This window comes from Drosophila rhopaloa, unplaced genomic scaffold (genome assembly GCF_018152115.1).
Source record: "Drosophila rhopaloa isolate 14029-0021.01 unplaced genomic scaffold, ASM1815211v1 contig_3, whole genome shotgun sequence".
In the NCBI taxonomy this organism is placed as follows: domain Eukaryota; kingdom Metazoa; phylum Arthropoda; class Insecta; order Diptera; family Drosophilidae; genus Drosophila; species Drosophila rhopaloa.
Window position 1 is genome coordinate 25,931,459 of NW_025335123.1, and position 20,298 is coordinate 25,951,756.

Consider the following 20,298-nt stretch of genomic DNA (forward strand, 5'->3'; position numbering starts at 1 on the left):
AGTCAAAAATTAAATTGAAAATATTAAAGCCTTACCAGAACACTTTCCGCCTTTACGCTTTCAGCCACAGATTCCCTTCGAGGCGGCACTTTGGATTTTTCGGTTTCATCGTTAATACTTTCAGTAACAGACTCTGGTCGGGACGCTTCCCTAGAAGCAAGTGAAGACTTGACAACCTTTGAACTATCCGACTTTACGCTTTCTGCGACAGATGACCGCCGGGATGGTTCCTTGGATTTATCTGCCTCGTCTTTAACACTCTCCGCCACGGATTCCGGCCGAGAAATTTCCTTCGAGGCTGCTGGCGACTTCTCGTCTTTAGCACTTTCCGGTTTAACACTCTCAGTTACAGATGCACGGCGACTTTCTGGTCTCTCAGCATCGTCTTCAATGCTTTTTACCACCGATTCTGGTCTTGATGCTTCCCTGGATACCTGAACAGATGGAATACCCTTGCTGCTTTCCGCCTTAATGCTTTCGGCTACCGACTCTCGCCGAGATGCTTCCTTCGACTTTTCAGCCTCATCGTTTACGCCTTCCACAACAGATGCGGACCTCGACGTTTCTTTAGATGGCAGTGCTGATTTTTCATCCTTAATACTTTCTGCCTTAATGCTTTCTGCCACCGACTCTGGCCTAGACGGTTCCTTGGACTTCTCAGCCTCATCTTTTACACTTTCTGCAACGGATGCTGGTCGAGATGCCAATGGAGATTTTTCGCCCTTTGTAGAATCTCCTTTGGCGCTTTCTGCAACAGATTCGGGGCGCGAGGCCTCCTTCGACTGGGTATCTCCTTTGCTTTCAACAATAGCCTCTGGTCGCGAAATTTCCTTTAAGGCAACAGTTTCCACAACAGATTCAGGCTTGTCGGTGTCATCCCTATCGCTTTCCGCTATTGATTCCGCTCTAGAGACATTCTTAGAGGCGATAGGCGACTGGTCAACCTTGCTGATTTCCTCATTAATAATTTCGGACACGGACCCTGGTTGTGATGGTTCTGCGGATTTATCGACTTTGTCTTTCACATTTTCCGCGGCCGATTCTGGGCGCGATACATCTTTGGAGGCCTGAGAAGACTTTGCATCTGTCTTTATGGTTTCAGCGACCGACTCTCGTCGGCTCTCAGGCCTTTTAATTTTATCTAGGATACTCTCAATTACTGATCCGCGCCTTGACCCTTCTTTCGATGCAAGTGGGGAGATCGCTTCCTTCACACTTTCAGCTATCGATTCCCGTCGGGAGAGTTCTTTTGATTTTTCAGCGTCATCTTCAACACTTTCTGCCACTGAGTCTGGACGCGATCCTTCCTTGGCGGCTTGAGCGGCCTTCTCGTTCTGTTTGCTCTCTTCTGTGGTGCTTCCTGCAACAGATTCTGGCCTGGAAGCGTCCTTCGAGGCAAGTGGGGACTTCTCGTCCTTGACGCTGTCGGCAACAGACTCCCGGCGACTATCTACGTCCTCAGCGGATTTTTCTCCTTTTGCGCTTTCTGCAACAGATGCCGATCGGGGTGGTTCAACAGGTTTGTCAGCTTCATCTTTGACGCTTTCTGCAACGGATTCTGGCCTGGAAGCTTCCTTTGATGCAAGTGGAGACTTCTCGTCCTTTGCACTGTCTGGCTTGACGCTTTCGGCTACAGACTCCCGGCGACTTTCTACGTCCTCAGCGGATTTCTCTCCCTTGGCGCTTTCTGCAACAGATGCCGGCCGGGATGGTTCAACAGATTTATCAGCTTCATCTTTGACGTTTTCTGCAACGGATTCTGGCCTGGAAGCTTCCTTTGATGCAAGTGGAGATTTTTCGTCCTTTGCACTGTCTGGCTTGACGCTTTCGGCTACAGACTCCCGGCGACTTTCTACGTCCTTGGCGGACTTCTCTCCCTTGGCGCTTTCTGCAACAGATGCCGGTCGGGATGGTTCAACAGATTTATCAGCTTCATCTTTGACGTTTTCTGCAACGGATTCTGGCCTGGAAGCATGCGTTGATGCAAGTGGAGATTTTTCGTCCTTTGCACTGTCTGGCTTGACGCTTTCGGCTACAGACTCCCGGCGACTTTCTACGTCTTCAGCGGATTTCTCTCCCTTGGCGCTTTCTGCAACAGATGCCGGCCGGGATGGTTCAACAGATTTATCAGCTTCATCTTTGACGTTTTCTGCAACGGATTCTGGCCTGGAAGCATGCGTTGATGCAAGTGGAGATTTTTCGTCCTTTGCACTGTCTGGCTTGACGCTTTCGGCTACAGACTCCCGGCGACTTTCTACGTCCTTGGCGGACTTCTCTCCCTTGGCGCTTTCTGCAACAGATGCCGGTCGGGATGGCTCAACAGATTTTTCAGCTTCTTCTTTGACGCTTTCTGCAACGGATTCTGGCCTGGAAGCTTCCTTTGATGCAAGTGGAGATTTTTCGTCCTTTGCACTGTCTGGCTTGACGCTTTCAGCTACAGACTCCCGGCGACTTTCTACGTCTTCAGCGGATTTCTCTCCCTTGGCGCTTTCTGCCACAGATGCCGGTCGCGATGGTTCCACAGATTTGTCAGCTTCTTCTTTGACGCTTTCTGCAACGGATTCTGACCTGGAAGCTTCCTTTGATGCAAGTGGAGACTTCTCGTCCTTTGCACTGTCTGGCTTGACGCTTTCAGCTACAGACTCCCGGCGACTTTCTACGACTTCGGCGGACTTCTCTCCTTTGGCGCTTTCTGCAACAGATGCCGGTCGGGATGGTTCAACAGATTTGTCAGCTTCATCTTTGACGCTTTCTGCAACGGATTCTGGCCTGGAAGCTTCCTTTGATGCAAGTGGAGATTTTTCGTCCTTTGCACTGTCTGGCTTGACGCTTTCAGCTACAGACTCCCGGCGACTTTCTACGTCTTCAGCGGATTTCTCTTCCTTGGCGCTTTCTGCCACAGATGCCGGTCGCGATGGTTCCACAGATTTGTCAGCTTCTTCTTTGACGCTTTCTGCAACGGATTCTGACCTGGAAGCTTCCTTTGATGCAAGTGGAGACTTCTCGTCCTTTGCACTGTCTGGCTTGACGCTTTCGGCTACAGACTCCCGGCGACTTTCTACGACTTCGGCGGACTTCTCTCCTTTGGCGCTTTCTGCAACAGATGCCGGTCGGGATGGTTCAACAGATTTGTCAGCTTCATCTTTGACGCTTTCTGCAACGGATTCTGGCCTGGAAGCTTCCTTTGATGCAAGTGGAGATTTTTCGTCCTTTGCACTGTCTGGCTTGACGCTTTCGGCTACAGACTCCCGGCGACTTTCTACGACCTCGGCGGACTTCTCTCCCTTGGCGCTTTCTGCAACAGATGCCGGTCGGGATGGTTCAACAGATTTGTCAGCTTCTTCTTTGACGCTTTCTGCAACGGATTCTGGCCTGGAAGCTTCCTTTGATGCAAGTGGAGATTTTTCGTCCTTTGAACTGTCTGGCTTGACGCTTTCGGCTACAGACTCCCGGCGACTTTCTACGTCCTTGGCGGACTTCTCTCCCTTGGCGCTTTCTGCAACAGATGCCGGCCGGGATGGCTCAACAGATTTGTCAGCTTCTTCTTTGACGCTTTCTGCAACGGATTCTGGCCTGGAAGCTTCCTTTGATGCAAGTGGAGACTTCTCGTCCTTTGCACTGTCTGGCTTGACGCTTTCAGCTACAGACTCCCGGCGACTTTCTACGTCCTTGGCGGACTTCTCTCCCTTGGCGCTTTCTGCAACAGATGCCGGCCGGGATGGCTCAACAGATTTGTCAGCTTCTTCTTTGACGCTTTCTGCAACGGATTCTGGCCTGGAAGCCTCCTTTGATGCAAATGGAGACCTTTCATCCTTTACACTGTCTGGCTTGACGCTTTCGGCTACAGACTCCCGGCGAGTATCTACGTCCTCGACGGATTTCTCTCCTTCGGCGCTTTCGGCAGCAGATGCCGGCCGGGATGGTTCAACGGATTTTTGTGCTCCTTCTTTGACGCTCTCTGCAACGGATTCTGGCCTGGAAGCTTCTTTTGATGCAAGTGGAGACTTCTCGTCCTTTGCACTGTCTGGCTTGACGCTTTCGGCTACAGACTCCCGGCGAGTATCTACGTCCTCAACGGACTTCTCTCCTTTGGCGCTTTCTGCAACAGATGCCGGCCGGGATGGTTCAACGGATTTGTCAGCTTCATCTTTGACGCTCTCTGCAACGGATTCTGGCCTGGAAGCTTGCGTTGATGCAAGTGGAGACTTTTCGTCCTTTGCACTGTCTGGCTTGACGCTTTCGGCTACAGACTCCCGGCGAGTATCTACGTCCTCAACGGACTTCTCTCCTTTGGCGCTTTCTGCAACAGATGCCGGCCGCGATGGTTCCACGGATTTGTCAGCTTCATCTTTGACGCTTTCTGCAACGGATTCTGGCCTGGAAGCTTCCTTTGATGCAAGTGGAGATTTTTCGTCCTTTGCACTGTCTGGCTTGAGGCTTTCGGCGACAGACTCCCGGCGAGTATCTACGTCCTCAACGGACTTCTCTCCCTTGGCGCTTTCTGCAACAGATGCCGGTCGCGATGGTTCAACAGATTTTTCAGCTTCTTCTTTGACGCTTTCTGCAACGGATTCTGGCCTGGAAGCTTCCTTTGATGCAAGTGGAGACTTCTCGTCCTTTGCACTGTCTGGCTTGACGCTTTCAGCTACAGACTCCCGGCGACTTTCTACGTCCTTGGCGGACTTCTCTCCCTTGGCGCTTTCTGCAACAGATGCCGGCCGGGATGGCTCAACAGATTTGTCAGCTTCTTCTTTGACGCTTTCTGCAACGGATTCTGGCCTGGAGGCTTCCTTTGATGCAAGTGGAGACTTCTCGTCCTTTGCACTGTCTGGCTTGACGCTTTCGGCTACAGACTCCCGGCGGCTATCTACCTTATCAGCTTGATCTTTAATGCTTTCAGCAACGGAATCTGGCCGGGACACTTCCTTGGTGGCAAGGGAAGACTTTTCAACTTTGACGCTTTCTGAAATTGATTCACGACGGGAGCCAGCCACTGAGCCTGGTCGGGAAGCTTCTCGATGTCTTTCAGGTTCCTTGGCTTCATCTTTGACGATCTCTGCAGCGGATTGCCGCCGAGAAACTTCTTTAGACGCAAGTGGGGACTTCTCGTCTTTTGAACTATCAGGCTTTGTTCCACCCGCCACCGATTCGGGGCGGGAGGACTCTTTGGATTTGTCGGCTTCTGGCTGCTCAGCATCGTCCTTGACGCTTCCAGTTGCAGACTGAGGACGGGAGGCCTCCGTCGATGCAAGTGGCGACTTGTCGGCTTTGGTGCTCTCGGCGGCAACCGGTCCCTTTTGTGAATCCTGTTTTTGGGCTTCTTGCTTGGCCTCCACCTCGACTTCTATTGCCTCCTCGATGGTGGCTGGACTCTCCATCGAGACGGTGTCCTCACGATCCCTACTATCTTTTGGGGGAACGGTCATCGTGATCTGTTCCGCCAGCTGCGCTGGCAGCTCATCTTCGGAAGTAATGTCGCTGGTCTCCTTCTCTTCAGGAGTGCTGGCAGACTTTTTGGTCTCCTTTTCCGTGATGATTCCCAACTCTGCCTTTTGATCAGGCACTTCTTCCTTCTCTTTTTCTTGATCCTTTTGCTGTTCCTGACCTGCTTGGGCAGCGGCTATACCTATCTCCACAATCCTTTCGGTGTCGAGGGTCACCAACTCCTCTGTCTGTTTCTTCACTACAGCCTCAGTTGCCACAAATTCTTCGGCCACCTCCTGTGCTGACTGTTTGAGTTCTACTTTGTAGGGTTCTTCCTTTTTCGGTTCAGCTTCTGGTTCTACCTCTGCTTCCTTGGCCTCCTTCTCGTCGTCGGTCTCCTTTTCTTCCTTGGCGGATTCTTCTTTGTGTGAGATGCTTTTGGCGCCGGCGTCCTGACTATCTTTTTCGTATAGCCCGAGATCGGCTTCCTCATGGACGGGTAGATCTGCCACTTCGTCGGGAGTTTTGATGACATCACGCAGAAGGTTCTGCTGCGCCTCGAAGGTCATCTTCATGGGGAGCACCCGCTCACCGGATTCGTGCAGCTCACCCAAAATCTCGACCTCGGCGTGTTTGGGGGCATCCTTGGCGGTTGCGACTAATACATCCGCGATTGCGGATGGTGCCGCTTTGGAAAGAGCATGTACGTGTGTCACGGCAATAGCCTCTACTTCCTTGGTCTCCTCCTTTATATACTTCTCCTCGATCACCAGGTCCTCCTTGATTTGATCCAGCGGAATGCGCTCGTCCTCGGGAAGTGTGGGCGCCGTAGTTGCCCCCGACTCAATGGTGGCCGAGAACTTCTCCTCGGGCAGGCTTTCCTGAAGATTGACGAGCATGACGTCTACTGGTGCTCCGTGTGGCTCATCCTTTGTGTCTGACGTCTTCTTGCTCAGTTTCTCTTCGGGCGTAGGCGAGGAGAACTCCTCCTCGGCGGGCTTTGTCAATGGCTCCTCGGTACGCGACTTGGCAATGTCCTTAGCAGTTGCAATGATTTCCTGGACCTCCGCCTTGATTTCGGCCTGCTCCAAGTCCGCATCCAATTCCGGTTCGTCTTGCAGGGCAGAGGCCGAGGCCGAGGCGCCCTCCAGTCGCGCTTTGCGCTCGGCGGCTTCTACCTTTGCAATGGCCGCCTCGATCTCCTCCTCGGCACTCTTTTTGCGCTTCTTTTCTGATTCTTGTGAGTCGCGCTGGTGCTTCTGGATCTCCTCCTCCTTGGTCATGCTGCTCTCTTGCTCGACGATTGAGTCTTCGGTATACTGCTCCACTTCCTCCTTTTCGATTATCAGGTACTCTTCCTCCTCCTCTGGCTCATCCTCACCATCACCAGTTCCCTCGGCGGGCATTTCACGCAGCTCGGCCTTGATTTGCTGGTGCTGCTGACGCTTCATTTCGTCCCGGCTGAACACCGCCTCAATCTCACGAACCACCTCCTGTTCCTCCTTAAGGTCGTCCAATTCGCGCTGCTTCTCTGCGTCTAACTCCTGTGAGGCGGTAAGGTCCTGCAGTTTTTTGGCAGCCGTGGCTTCATCTGCGGAAGGGGTGGACACCAGGCTGGAGTCGGTGGTGCCGCCCTTATCCAGGCGCGTCTTCTTTAGGTCCACCACCTTTGGCTTCGCCTGCTTGACCGGACTTCCGGGTGCTGGTGCACGCTTTGAGGGCGAAACGCCACGAGGTCTTCGCGAGATGGGCTTCCTCTGCGTCGCCTGAGTGGCCCCAGTTGTCGCTGTCTTCGCCTCCGCTTGCTGATGCACACGCCTTTCACTTGCAGTGCTAGTGATCCTCCTGGAGGTTGTGCTTGAGGCCTGCACTCTAGCCGCTTGCTGCTTGGACTCCAACACTTTGCGGTTGTTGGCCTCCTTTGCGCTCTTAGCGGGGGTGCTACTTGGACTTGACTTGGTGGCCGGGCGGCTCAGCACCTTCGGTTTGACATCGCGAGCCACAGGTGCCCGCGCGGCCGGCGTAGCCGTAGGCGAGCTCTTCTTCTCGTCCCGCTTGGCCAGCTTGCGGTCCATGGACTTGGGCGGCTTGGTGTCGATGCGGGAGCGCACCACGGGCTTTACCTCCGCGCGAGGCTTTTCCGCCTTGCCCTTGGCCGACCCCTTTCCGGGCTTGCCGGTGGGCGTGGCATCGGCAGGGGCAGCATCAAGAGCATCCTTTTCAGAGGCTAGGAATGTTGCAGGTGCTGTCCCCTGCTGTGGCTTCATGATAAGCACTTCCACCTTTTTCTCCTCTTCGGCATCCTTGTTATCCTGATCGGCCTCGGGTTCGTGCTCTGGTTCCGTATCAGCCTCGGGCTCTTGTTCTGCAGGAGCTGCTTCATCGCCAGTGTCAGCGGGTTCAGGTTCCTGCTCTTGCTCCGGCTCTACATCCGTGTCGATGGAATCGGCTTTGGTGCGAACGATGGATGCCGCGGATGCAGCCGCAGCCGCAGCCGCTGCCGCTGCAACTGCCGCCGCCTCTCTTGCCTTGTTGTCTTGCTGCTGCGGATGCTGGACGGCTATAGCGGCACTGGCCACGGGCCCGAACTTCGAGGATTTGTAGCTGGCGCTGGGCGGAGCGGGCGTAGCTTCAATGGCCGACTTTAGGCTTTTGCGAACGCCGGGCACGGTCTGGATGGCGGGGGCAATCGATTTGGCTGTGCAGGTGGAGTGCTTCATGAACTCCAGGTGCTTAAGTTTCTCGAGGCCCTCCTGGATCTTGAAGTCAGGAGTACTGCCCGGGAAGAGGATACGGGTGATAGTGTCGTCCGGGTTGGCGGGCTGCCACACGAGCAACGCGCATATGGATACCAAGTTCTGCAGCGGGAAGTTAAAGTCACGAGACTCTCGGGCGGCAAAGAGCCGCTGGTCGCCGGCGTGCCACTTCTGAAGGAACTCCTTCACCTCTTTAGAGTCGCGTGCCGGGCTTATCACATACATATCCAGGGTGCCGTGTCCCACCTTGTGGTAGAGGTTCACCGGCTCCTGGTTGCGGTAGCAACCCTGCGGCTTCAGGTCCAGTGCCTTCAGGTCGCTGACGATCCCGTGTCCGCGCTCGAAGAGATCGATCAGCAGTGGGTCGCGGTCCTTGTCGCCGTCGGGGCTGGGGAGCCCCTTGCGGTCAGGTACGTTGCCGAAGAAGTGTCCGATCTGGGGGTAGACGTGGGAGTCCCGCTTGCGCGACACCACCGCCCCCAGGCCCTGTACGTTGCTGTTGTTAAGGCGCGTCATCAGAACCGCGTCCAGTCGGTCCAGGTGCCGGGCAAAGTCCCAGAAGCATGCCTTCCGATTGAAACCGCCGTCAACTGTTCGGTGAAAGGTGGTTGGTAAGTATTCCTTATATAATTATATGTACTTCATTAAACGCTATACGTACCCAGCATGTTAAAGCCGTTGATCCCGAAGAGCGCAGCGTCACCCTGACCGCCGGGGAAGACGTAAAGCGTGGGATGCGTGAAGCGGATATTTCCCACGACGTCCGAGGTCTCGAGTAGCTCCCTCAGCGAGGTCGGCATCACCATGGGCGCCAGATAATCTGAAAACAGTGTCATTGTTATTAAATGACCAAATATATGACCAATGATCGAAAATTTTCCGAAAATTCAGAAAAGGATCCAGGATAAAAGACCGACCCAAAATTGTAAATTAAAATGCATATATTTTGGCATGTTGTTTTGGTTCGAACAGTCTTACCTATAAAGCCGTTGATGCACTCGCTGCTCGTGTCCAGGACGTCCACAGGGTTGATCTGGATCCGGCACTGGCGCGCAAAGGACTTCTCCGGGAGAGTGTGCCACAGACCCGCGTCCGCGCAGTGGATGTTCATGGTGATGGTGTCCGCGTAAGCGCGAATCACCCTTTGTACGTCGTGCTCCTGGAGAGCCTCGGAGAAGTCCGCCACAGAAAAAGTTCCATCCTGCAAATAAACCGCGTATAAGCGTCCCATTCGGAAAAAATGAGGAGTAGAGGGTCAGACCTGCAGTATCCAGGAACCATTGCCACTGAAGGTGTAGCCGGCGTGGATGATGTGCCGGTGGCGGGTAAAGCTGCTTAGCAGGTTGCGCATGCACTGGATCAGAGTGTTGTACTGCGGATGGATGAGCACCTCCGTCACTAGATTCTCACTGGCATATTGAATGAGTCGTTCGCCTGTATGAAAAGGGTTTAGAAAATATGTTCTATTAGTTCACGGTGGTCTACTATAATACGTTTTTCTATATCTATACCCAACAGGGCCTAAAGCTGGTGATAAACGGTGAGTCAGCTGTACGTGATATTTATATATTTTGATATTCTAAGCAGTATTTAACCTCTATGGCTTGCATGTAAAAGTACTGTGACGCTAATGATGCAGTGCCACCAGCTCCCACAACACCAGATTATATGGCGGAAATGGAGTTTGCGGGATTGAGGCAAGCGATTTCACCCTTTTATGGGCTGACCTCCTTCTTTCAGGCCAGTCACACCGTCCACCGTTGTCGGGACGCACAGTTCCCCCCAATGAATGGGTAAACAGACGGTCAGAGGTGCTGCCAGAGATGCTAGGCACGGACTTGGACTCGAGCACGCACGGCACATCAAGTGTATTTCGATTGTCAAGGGTTGGCTTCATTGTCTTGACTGCTGGCACACTACAGCCCCCTCGAGGCCCAGTTGCCGTGGCTAGAAATCATTTAATGAATCTTTAATTGTAATGCTTTAATTAAGCCCTTAGTTGTGTTTTCAGTTTCGTGTGACCTTGCCGGCGACCTTGGCCCCTCCCTTTCCTTCACTGCCCCTTGCCTAACCACGATAATAATGATAAAGATAGGAGCGATGATGAGGCTTTTTCGGACCCCATCGTCGAAATGTTTTTATGTGTATGTGTATGTACGTAAATAATTTACGCATTTTCCGCACTAAATAGTCGTTGACAAGCCATCTGTATGGAGGACTGGTGCACCACCACCTCCGGGGCAGTGGTCAAATGTGCTCACGTACGCGTAAAAAATACAAGACAAAAGTACCGGTGGGGTGGTCGTGGTCGTGGTCGTGTTCGTGTTTGTGGATGGCTATTGGCTTGTATGGCTTCATCCAGCTGTTGGCCCTGTGGCATGTGTATCCCTTGTGCTTTTTATAAATGATAATCTCGGAGACCCAACCCGACCTGCGTATGTTCTCCTACGGCTTATATTTATCGCACCGAGCACAGAGTACAGAGCACGGGACAGGGAACCCAGTGACATATACATATATGTATGTGAGTCCCTGCAGTCCGTGCGTATACGCAATTTGCTGAATTTAGGTCGTCTATTGCCCCAAGAGCTGTCTCTACCACTTTCCTGCTTCTTTTCGCTGTCTCTTGCTTAGGGCATAATCGTAAGAATGTTTAGTTTATAACTAGGCTATAGAAGTCGGCTTGGGAAAAAGAAACCGCAAGGCGTCCCAGGGCCATGCGGCATTAGCATCTTGCTGGCCAAGCCACTGCCAAGTAGTCTACCACGACAGGGCAGTCCCTGAAGGGGAAAACGCCGGATTGGAAGGGAATACGAACTTGGACGCTACATGACTCAATTTAAAAGGAGCTTTAAGTTGATTGCCAATACTTTGGGATTTTCCTTTTACCTTATTTTTTTGCTACTTATACTTATTAAACACCATTGAATTGAATTTAATTCCCCAATTTAAAATTCTATGAAACTATACTCGTGAATCCCGTTTGCAATGTAATTGTACCAAATTGTAGGTTGTCCGTAAATTGTAGCAGCACCCCCACCGAGTTTCGTACGTCCAGAAGTAGATGGCATTTATAAAGTAAAGCTTGTCAAGGCAGATCGGATATCGCGGGTGAGTTGTTCACTTGAGAGTCGCAAAAGTTGGCTAAGCCGCACACCCGCAACAAAGTGGCTGCAAAGTGTTTGGAGCCAACACCCTGGCAGACCCAGAACCCCACTTGACAAATAATACCGAATGGAAACGGAAGAGGGCCAAACTTAGGTTTAAATTCCGAGTCAGGGAATTGCAGGGCAGACTTCTGCTCAATGCTGTCCGCACCTCATGCCAAACTGACATAATGGCGTTAGATTAACCATTAATAACTGCGCCCGAGGCCAGAGTAACGAACTTTTTTTGTAACTAAGCGCGAAATGGAAAACAAAGTTGCATAACAAGAGCCGCTGAAAACTTTGTGTGTTTTATGATTTCGTTTTTTCGTCTTTTTTTGTTTTGTTGCAATGTAATTACAGTTACAGCGCCAATCAGCCCTTCTGCCTTTTCACCTACTTTCACCCGCTATGAACCTTTCTCGCCACCGCAGTTTGGAAAAGTTTGCAGAGACCACACCTTCTCGAGCGCCACCAAAAAAGAAGGAAGTTGTCCAAATTTGAATAATTAGGAAACTCATTGGGTTTAAGTTTAAGGCTGCTGATAGCAGGGAGTTGTTTCTTAGTAATAAATATGTGTAAAGGAATCATCTAAATATTTAAATATTCAATTAATAGTTTTTCATAAGCCTAGTTAATACACTCACTCACTAACTGCTCACTGCAACTGATAATTGTTGGTAGAAGAGTCAGGGAATAGCAAAAATATGCACCGGTGGTCCCATGTTTCGTGTAAAACCACATTAATAATGTATACCCATTTGATGGTTCTGCACCGCACAGATGGCCAGTGGATGGCGTATTTTGCCAGGTTATCCCCCAGCTGATAAATTATGTATATTAACACTGTGCATATTCATGTAGCTGTTAATTTCCCACAGCTCATCTTGGTGTTCGCCTTGCCCCACTCCTGTCTTCAGCTCCCCTGAGTGCCCAAACGCCTTAATTGGCTGCGCTTATCCCGGCCTGTCAGCATGGCCATATTTATAAACGTCCAGTGCACTAATCCCTGGGAATTAATATGATACTTTAATTAGCGGTTTCAGCTGCGCTGCAAGAGAGGTGGGTGGCTGTACACGTGGCAGCCGTATATTAATGCCACCCAGCCATGAGGGAAGCCATCGGCCCTGGCATCATTAATCAGCGCACATAATGTGTCTGAATCTTCTCTGGTTACGTAAACGTAGATGGACTCGGGGCAACCGGGACACTCGGGTTTCGAGCGGAGGAGAGAGGTGCGCCAGTTAAACAAAGCCAATAACATGTTGTAAACGTCAAGCGATGTGTTCTCACTCTTCCTTCCGGCCATAATCGAAAGGATGCGGTGCGGAGAGTCTCCGCAAATGACAGACAGAAATGACAGCGTCCCCTCGCTGATATTAATTGATGTCCTGTCAACATGTTACCCGCATTTCGGGAGTTGGAGGCCAGGGGCAGATACTCCTTTGTCTACTGCAAATGCGATGCTTCTCGTCCTGCATCATTATAGTTTATTTGGCTATCGCTGCTGGGCCAGTTTTCCCACCTACACTTTCCACCTTCCCCTCCTGCTCCTTCCATATGCAAATCATGCGAAAAACAAAAATTTCCATGTGGGTGTGTCAGATAGCCAGTCTGGCAGTCTGCCTCTGTTATTTGCCTAACTGCCGTCTCTTTCGGACGCCATATAGCCAGACTTGTTCTCCGACTGAATTATGCATGAACCGCACACATGGCCATTGTCAATACGGCCTTGAAGGCACGCCTGTATGCGTGACTTCCACCCACTTTCCATCTCGTTCCCTCTATATACACATTCGCATATCCTTGTTTTTGAATCACTATGTGTGGGTGGGCGGCACGGACGAACTTTATCTTTCTTTCAATTTTGCATACGTTTTATCTCGAGAATTTGTATGGCTTTAGAGGTTAGGTTGGGTCGAGATACGGCTTGGCATTCTATTGTGCCACGCCCCTCATCAGCCCATCTTTTCATTGCTTATGTGGGATTCAGCTTAGGCACGATAAGAATGTGTCTAAATCCCCAGATAATCCTAAGAGCGGGTTGAACAAGAAATGAGGAACGAGTGCATGGGAATGGAGGGTTCGAAAGGAGAGCGAGTGTAGAGTCAAAATAACGAGCAAACCTAAGGACCAGATAATGAAAAAACCTAGTATGTATGTACGTGCAAAGACTAATGCCGACTGAAGAATATCGAGTGGTAACACGAAACGAGTGGCTAAAACACAGAAACGAGCAGAAAATTGGATTGACGAGTTTTTCCTCATATTTGTGCGACTGGTAAAATAGTAATGTAAATAAGATAACCAAGAGTTTTGTTCGTTCTTGCATCCTGGTGGCAAATTTCACCACCTTTTCCCTAGCCAAGGAGGACTTCATTACTGCGAGGACCCGTGGGGGTGTTTTCTTGATGGGATGCCCTTTCAAAGTTCCCAAACTTTTTGCGTCCCACAAGGAAACTTAAGTAAACTGCATCAAGTCCAGTTGAAGGGCTAGGTAAAGAGAAGAAGAGGTGCTGATGAGGTTGGGGGCCAATGTCAGCTTCAGGCCAACTTTGGACATAACCTTGTAAGTAGATCGGAGTCGGGTTCATAAATTATTATTTTTAACAAATGTTTCTCATTGGAAAAAACCTTCAAGTTTGGGAAGTCCATCTGCTTTAAAAGCAGCCACGCTGGCAGGTGGACAATTCGGACACCGACGCCTCCTTTGTCGGGGCTTTTTACCATCATCCCCCCGCTTAGACTGGGAATTTGGGCGAGCACAATGCGCCCGGCGAAGCGAGTGCATTCTGTGCATTCTCAATCGCACCTCAAGTGCCCCTTCCATCTGCCAGCCCGCGCTCCTCCGCTGCTCTGGTTATGCTTATGGCGTTGCACCATCATTATTGGGCTTTGGACCGCTTTGTGGCAGCGCCACTTGAGAATTTTGTTTGAGTAGTTTCGAGTTGTGTGAGGGAAGGGGAAAAGGGAGGGAACGCAAACCAAACGCGATTGCGAATGCAAATGGAAAATGAAAAATCCGCTGGCGTTGCCAAGTTTTCCCCATCCGGACAATGGTTGAATAGAGGGCATTGAGCGCAGGTGTTGCACTTAGCGTGTCCTTCAAGGACAACGCCTCTGCATCAGCGTCAAACAAGAGGCCTGCCAAGAAGAAGAACGCGCCTTATCACTGCCAACTCTGGGCCGTCTAAAGCGTACTAGAGTTTCAATGTCGCTTGGAAATAATGCACTCCAATGGAAAAGATTTCTCACGCTGGGTTCTTGAGAAATCAAAAATATTTTTATTTAATTTTTGGGAGGGGAACTTCTGCTATGTGTGAGAAACAGTTTAGTTTCATGTCTACCTATAAGGTCGTTGCGATGTAATACAGGTTTAAAAACCAAAAACAAGCTTAGTATTATTTATAAAATTTCTCCTGACCCTTGGCTTTCAGGAGTCTAAACGAACGAAACATCCTCAATAATATTCTTACTTTCGGCTAGCTTCAACAGACAGGTATCAACTAAATCATTGCGAATGTGCAAATTTTAAGACTCCAGGATTTTGTGGAAATGGTGCGGCTTGAGGGGACTGAAGGATGGAAACAAATCCCAATCATCTCCAGAGCAAGTCAACGAAGTGGGTATACATGGAGCAGCAAAGCTTGCGGAAGCGGGACTTGGTTTATGCAGTGACAGCCACTTCAGTGCGTTTCAACAGCGTTTAAAACTAATCCGCAAAGACAACAGCGCCGTCAGCCAGCTTATTGTTGCTCCTGTCGATGGCAATGACGATGATGATGATTTCGCTACTGTTGCACTTGGGCAAATGAAAATGCATCCTCTCGTTTAGCAGCTCTTGGGCTGGGATTTATCACAAAAGCCAAAACAACAAAGAAGCCAAACAACAAAGCATAAAGGCGTTGAGCTTTCGGCTTTGTGCTTTCAATTGTTGTTTATCCGAGCCCGTGCCCCCTGAAATCCCCTCTGTGGAAAGACAATTGTCATAATAATTCTTTGGAATAACTTTTGTAATTTGCCCCATCTCATTGGTTGCCTACGTTCGATAATCTCTAAATGGCACAGCGATTGCCAAACCGATTTTGCTAATTGGAGTTGCCTCACAAATGACTTCCAGTGGGCCAAAATATAGATTCTGGACTTACCGTGACGAGCCTCCTCGCCTTCGGGCGCATGCTGTGTAATTGTATTGAGCTCCTCTTCCAAGTCGACGTGACAATCGGAAACGTCCCAGGAAAGGAAACCTGTAAGGAAAGAAGGAGGGAGTATAAGTATCAGTAAACAATGTCATAAGTTATTAATTATTAGGCGATCATTAAGTATACTAGCTGAATATTATTTCGCGTAGATCGCCATCAATTCCTTTTTTTATTTTAAACAAGAAATTAATTATAGTTAATGAGGAAACTGATTTAGGCATACACTAGTCTTCCCCTCCAACCCTTCATTGAAATGTGCATTATTTTAATTCAAACGTTAAGATAATAAATTACCAGTTTATTAAGAACTGGATCCAGATTCTCGAAAATAATCTTAGAGATCACTCAAAGTAGTTTGGTGTAGCTATACAATGCCTGTAAAGGATTGGCTATCCCTTGTTTTCATCAGCAAGGGGGTCAAAAACGGGGACAGGGAACTGGAGAGGTCATATTACGCATACGCCACAAATAACTAGACTGGACGCACCCCGACCGCCTTTTGCTATTTGTTTAGCCGCTGCGGCTATGTATTATGTCATTTGGTCAACAAATTAAGTCAGCAGTCTGACTTTCGATGAATGGCACACAGCTCTCCGGAGGGCGTGGCCCGGCCCCTCCATAATTTTCATGCTCCATAGTTTTCGCCTGGCATTTCGTTTCCTCCTTGGGCGAAATTTTATTTATGCGTATGCAACGCGGCATGAAAAGCATCGAGCTTTCACGAGCGAGGGCAGGTGTGTGCCTTTAAATTAATCGAATCACCTTTGGGTCCTTTCAAACTCTGGCTTTAAGCCCCAGTTGACAGGTTCAAGAGGCCCCAGGGAGCTTCTTTAATTTCCATTCGGCTGCCGTGTCTGGATGTCTGCGAGATCTGACAGATTGTAAATTATTCCTAAGCCCCTTGAAAATTTAATGAACACTCTCAAAAAAGACCCTGACATCGTTGTCGCGAAACGATATTCAAACGCCTTAATGAGTGCTTAAATTCCATTTTTATGCCAACGCCGTCAGATGCAAATGAAGCGCTTCTCCGCGGGGACGCTGTTGGCATGCAATATCATTGAATGGCAGATGGTTCCAGATCATCGGCCGGGTGGAGAAGGTAAAGCCCTGGTTTTTGGCCTAAGCCAGAAAAATATAACAATATTACCCTTCCGGCCGCCGCCTGTCACCGCTCACTGCGGCAATTTGCACAAATGGCTGGCAACAGCAACAAAAGCGGCTAAAAAAGTGAACTCAAGGCATAAAAATGTAAAATCTTAACACTTTTTTAACCAGCTACCATGGTCGCACACACAAACTACAAAGCCATATTCAGGCAGGATCAGGACATTGTGTGGGCAAACAAAAGGGAAAGCGAAGAATAAAGCGGAGGCAGCCGAGAAAAGGGGGCAGACGGAGTCAAAAGCGCCTACAGCGATTGCACAAAAATAATGAGGAAGCGCTCAGGATATGCGACGGCAGCATATACGTATATATAGTATACATTTGTACGTATATATGGTAGGGATATACTCGTGTGGAAGGACCCCTCTCACAGTTGCTGTCACGTTCGGTTGAGCAATCATCGAGCGAATGAAGCCACTTAGGCGGAGGAGGAAGACGGCGGAAACCGAATCCAAGTCCAAGTCAGAACCTCCCACGCAGTTTCGCCTTCGCCCCTAGCCCAACGCTCATTTAGTATTTATACGTTGATATCTGTGAGCGAGACTTCAATTTGCCCAGTTCAAGGACCAGACTCGACGCTTATTTATTTATATTTAGTTTTTGGCTTCACCCTCGAAACTCCCCACTGTTTTAGCCGGCCAAATTACATACGTAGGAAAATAATGATTTTTTGTTGAGCTCTTACAGTTCTGTGAAATTTATGAAATGGGGATCATTTTCGTAACCTATTCCACATTCCTCGTTTTTAGATGAGTGCTAGTTTAAGGCAGGCTTGCACCTTGTTGGCGCCCAAAACCTGATTTTTTTTCTGGAATTTATTTCTTGGAAAGTATGATACCTACCATATAAAATTTTAGCCAGTTGTAGGGTACAGTTTATTGAAGCTACACAATTTTTTTGAGGGCGATCCAAGTGAAGGGGGGAGGGGGAGTACCCAACAATGGCGGCATGTCCGCGAAAAACTAGGCCTCATGGCGGATTTTTTAAAATTTTAAGAAATAATCTGAAACGCAAAAAACGAATATATTCTTCATCTGTACACTTTTTCGCATCGCTGGAACTAGGATAATTGAAAAAACATGAAAAATGCAAAAATTATGAGCTTTTGAAAAAAAATCGGGTTTTTCCTCATTTTTTCGTTACTCATTATTTTTTTAAATAAACAATTTTTAATATTTTCAAAAGATCCTAGTTCCAGACATGCACATACTTCTGAGGAACATGTATAAAAATTTCATGACGATTGCTCAATTTTTGCGACTTGTACCACTTCCGCCAACTCGGAAAACATGGTTTCGAGAAAAACGCGTTTGAAAATTTTCACTATAATGGCAACAATGTATGTCGAACTTCATACATCTCAATCAAAATATTCATCGGTACTTAAGTTTTCGGGGTCGCTGATCACGAATCTGGCATCAAATTTGCAAAATTAATTTGTTCAAACAATTTTTATGAACAATTTTTTTAAACAAATTAGATATTTCGCAAGATGCGTATACTTTCCATAGGTTTTAGTATAAATAATTTTAAATCTGATACTATTATTGATAACTTTCGTAATTGAAGAGATTTCGACTTGAAATTTTAGGAGAGTAAAATTGAAACATGTATCTATCCGAAACTGCAAAAAAAAAAATTTATTTTTTTGACCTCACAAGGTGCAAGCCTGACATGCACAATTCCGAGGTTTAGTTCTGGCATTTGTTATGTGGAGGCCTGCCCAATCTCATTTTTCCCGCATCCCCACACATAGCCGATATCGCAGGAGCCGTGGGCCTTGTGATTCCGATTCCGATTCCCTTTTACCCGTTCCGTTTTCCAGTGCACTCGCTGCGATTGAGACCGACACCCAGGTAATCGAATGCAGACGTGTCAGACAGACAGACACCTGTTTCCTGTGTCCTGTGTCCTGGGTCCCCCAACCCAAAACCTGCCCCCGGGTGGCACATCCCCTGAAGCCCCGCCACGAACGGAGCGCTGCCTGAATGTTCCTGCTCATGACGCTGCTTCCGCTTGCCATGGATGATTACTGATAGGCGCCTCGACTGCTTTCCCATGCCGCTTGCCCCTCTTGTGTGCATCAAATAGTTGCATAATTCTGTGCGCTCCCTGTGAAAGCCACTCTAGATGGGCGGCGAAGGGCAGGGAGTAGTGGTAGTGTTGATTTTGATGTAGCTAAAAAGCCACTTGACGTTGTTCGTTCGTTCGCTGTTGCTACCCCTTGAAGCCGGAAAAGCGCGTTGAAAAAGTTTGCATAGCTAATGCTCTTCTTCTTCAGCCCCCCCTCTCCCACTCGTTCGGAAAAAGAGGGGCAGAAAGTGTTCGGGGCGCGACTGGCGAAAAGGGGCTAAATGTTTGGAAATGCATAAATAAACACATTAAAAAGAAATTAAACACTTGCACATTAATTGCGTATTGAGTGAAGTGGATGGCGAAGAAGAACAGGCTTGAGATGAAGATAAACCCCAAGAAGAGGGCGCACTTGAAGGAGGAGAAGGAACTGTAGCTGAAGAACAGCCAACCAAGTGGGCGAATAAAGATAAAGGGGCTCGGACATCATAGAGTTGGGTGAAAAGCAGAGAACAGAGGGACAATAACAATTAAAACGAATCGAAAGTAAAGTAAACGAGGCGCAGAAAATAACTGGCTCCAAGGAGGGTCGAAAGCAAAAACTATACTGCGCCTGATTGCCCCGAGCCGATAAAACGAGCCTGATGAGGCGAGACACACGAACACGCCCCAGAACATCGAACGTCGGACATCGGACATCGGACACGATGTTGTTGTTATTGCGCACGCAGCGATATGTATATTTCGATAAGAATTGTAATTAATTAACACAGGCCCAGGAAGGGACAAAGGACGAGAGAAGTGAGAAATCGGATTTTCTTTAAGAAAAATTCTCTCAAAGAGATCGATAATGTACAGAGCTCTTCAATGGCGTATGTGTAACAAGAGGGTTTTGTATAAAATTGGGAACACAGTTAAGGATACATTACTAACGATATATTTTCTTTATCAGCGTCGCATATCGGGTTGTTTATTAAATTTGATCAACATATTTAATTAGCATAATTACCAATTTGCCCCAACTCTAACTGCTCAATACTTTTTAAAAATTTAATTGGTGAGCGAAGAACAGCCTTGGAGAATTGCGTCATGACGGAACATGCGTCATTATCTAATAGTCCCTGTCCTCAATGACTATCCCCACTGCCCAGACACCATTGCCTTCACCGCTGAGTCATGTCTAACTTCGGTCACTCCAGCTAACCCCCTGTATACATGATGAATGCGCAATATACTTTGAAGTGTTGTTCCCCTAATGGCTAATCAATGCTTATAGGCATCCACTATGCCACAAAACAGCGGACAACAATAAACGGGAGTTTGTGTGTGCAGACCAAACCGAACGAGGGCAAATGATTTGACAAAGTTTTTGGCAAGAGACAAAATACGCCAAAAGCCCCAATTATGAAATACAAATGCGCGAATTTGTTGGGCGGCTGATGAGGTGGGGAAACTATCAAATTTTCGGAGAGCAGGAGGTTGAGCACGTGCCACATAAATATTGCAGTAGCTAACAAAGGCCACAGTGTG

At 48.7% G+C, this 20,298-nt stretch overlaps 1 protein-coding gene across 1 annotated transcript in view; it reads right to left on the minus strand.

Annotated features, from left to right (window-relative positions):
* Positions 1-20,298, minus strand: part of LOC108042832 (microtubule-associated protein futsch) — a 73,916-nt gene that overhangs the window by 11,663 nt on the left and 41,955 nt on the right. The window contains 5 exon segments of the mRNA XM_044461103.1: positions 36-8,770; positions 8,842-9,000; positions 9,159-9,381; positions 9,442-9,614; positions 15,475-15,573. Of these exon segments, the coding sequence (XP_044317038.1) occupies positions 36-8,770; positions 8,842-9,000; positions 9,159-9,381; positions 9,442-9,614; positions 15,475-15,573 (9,389 nt within the window).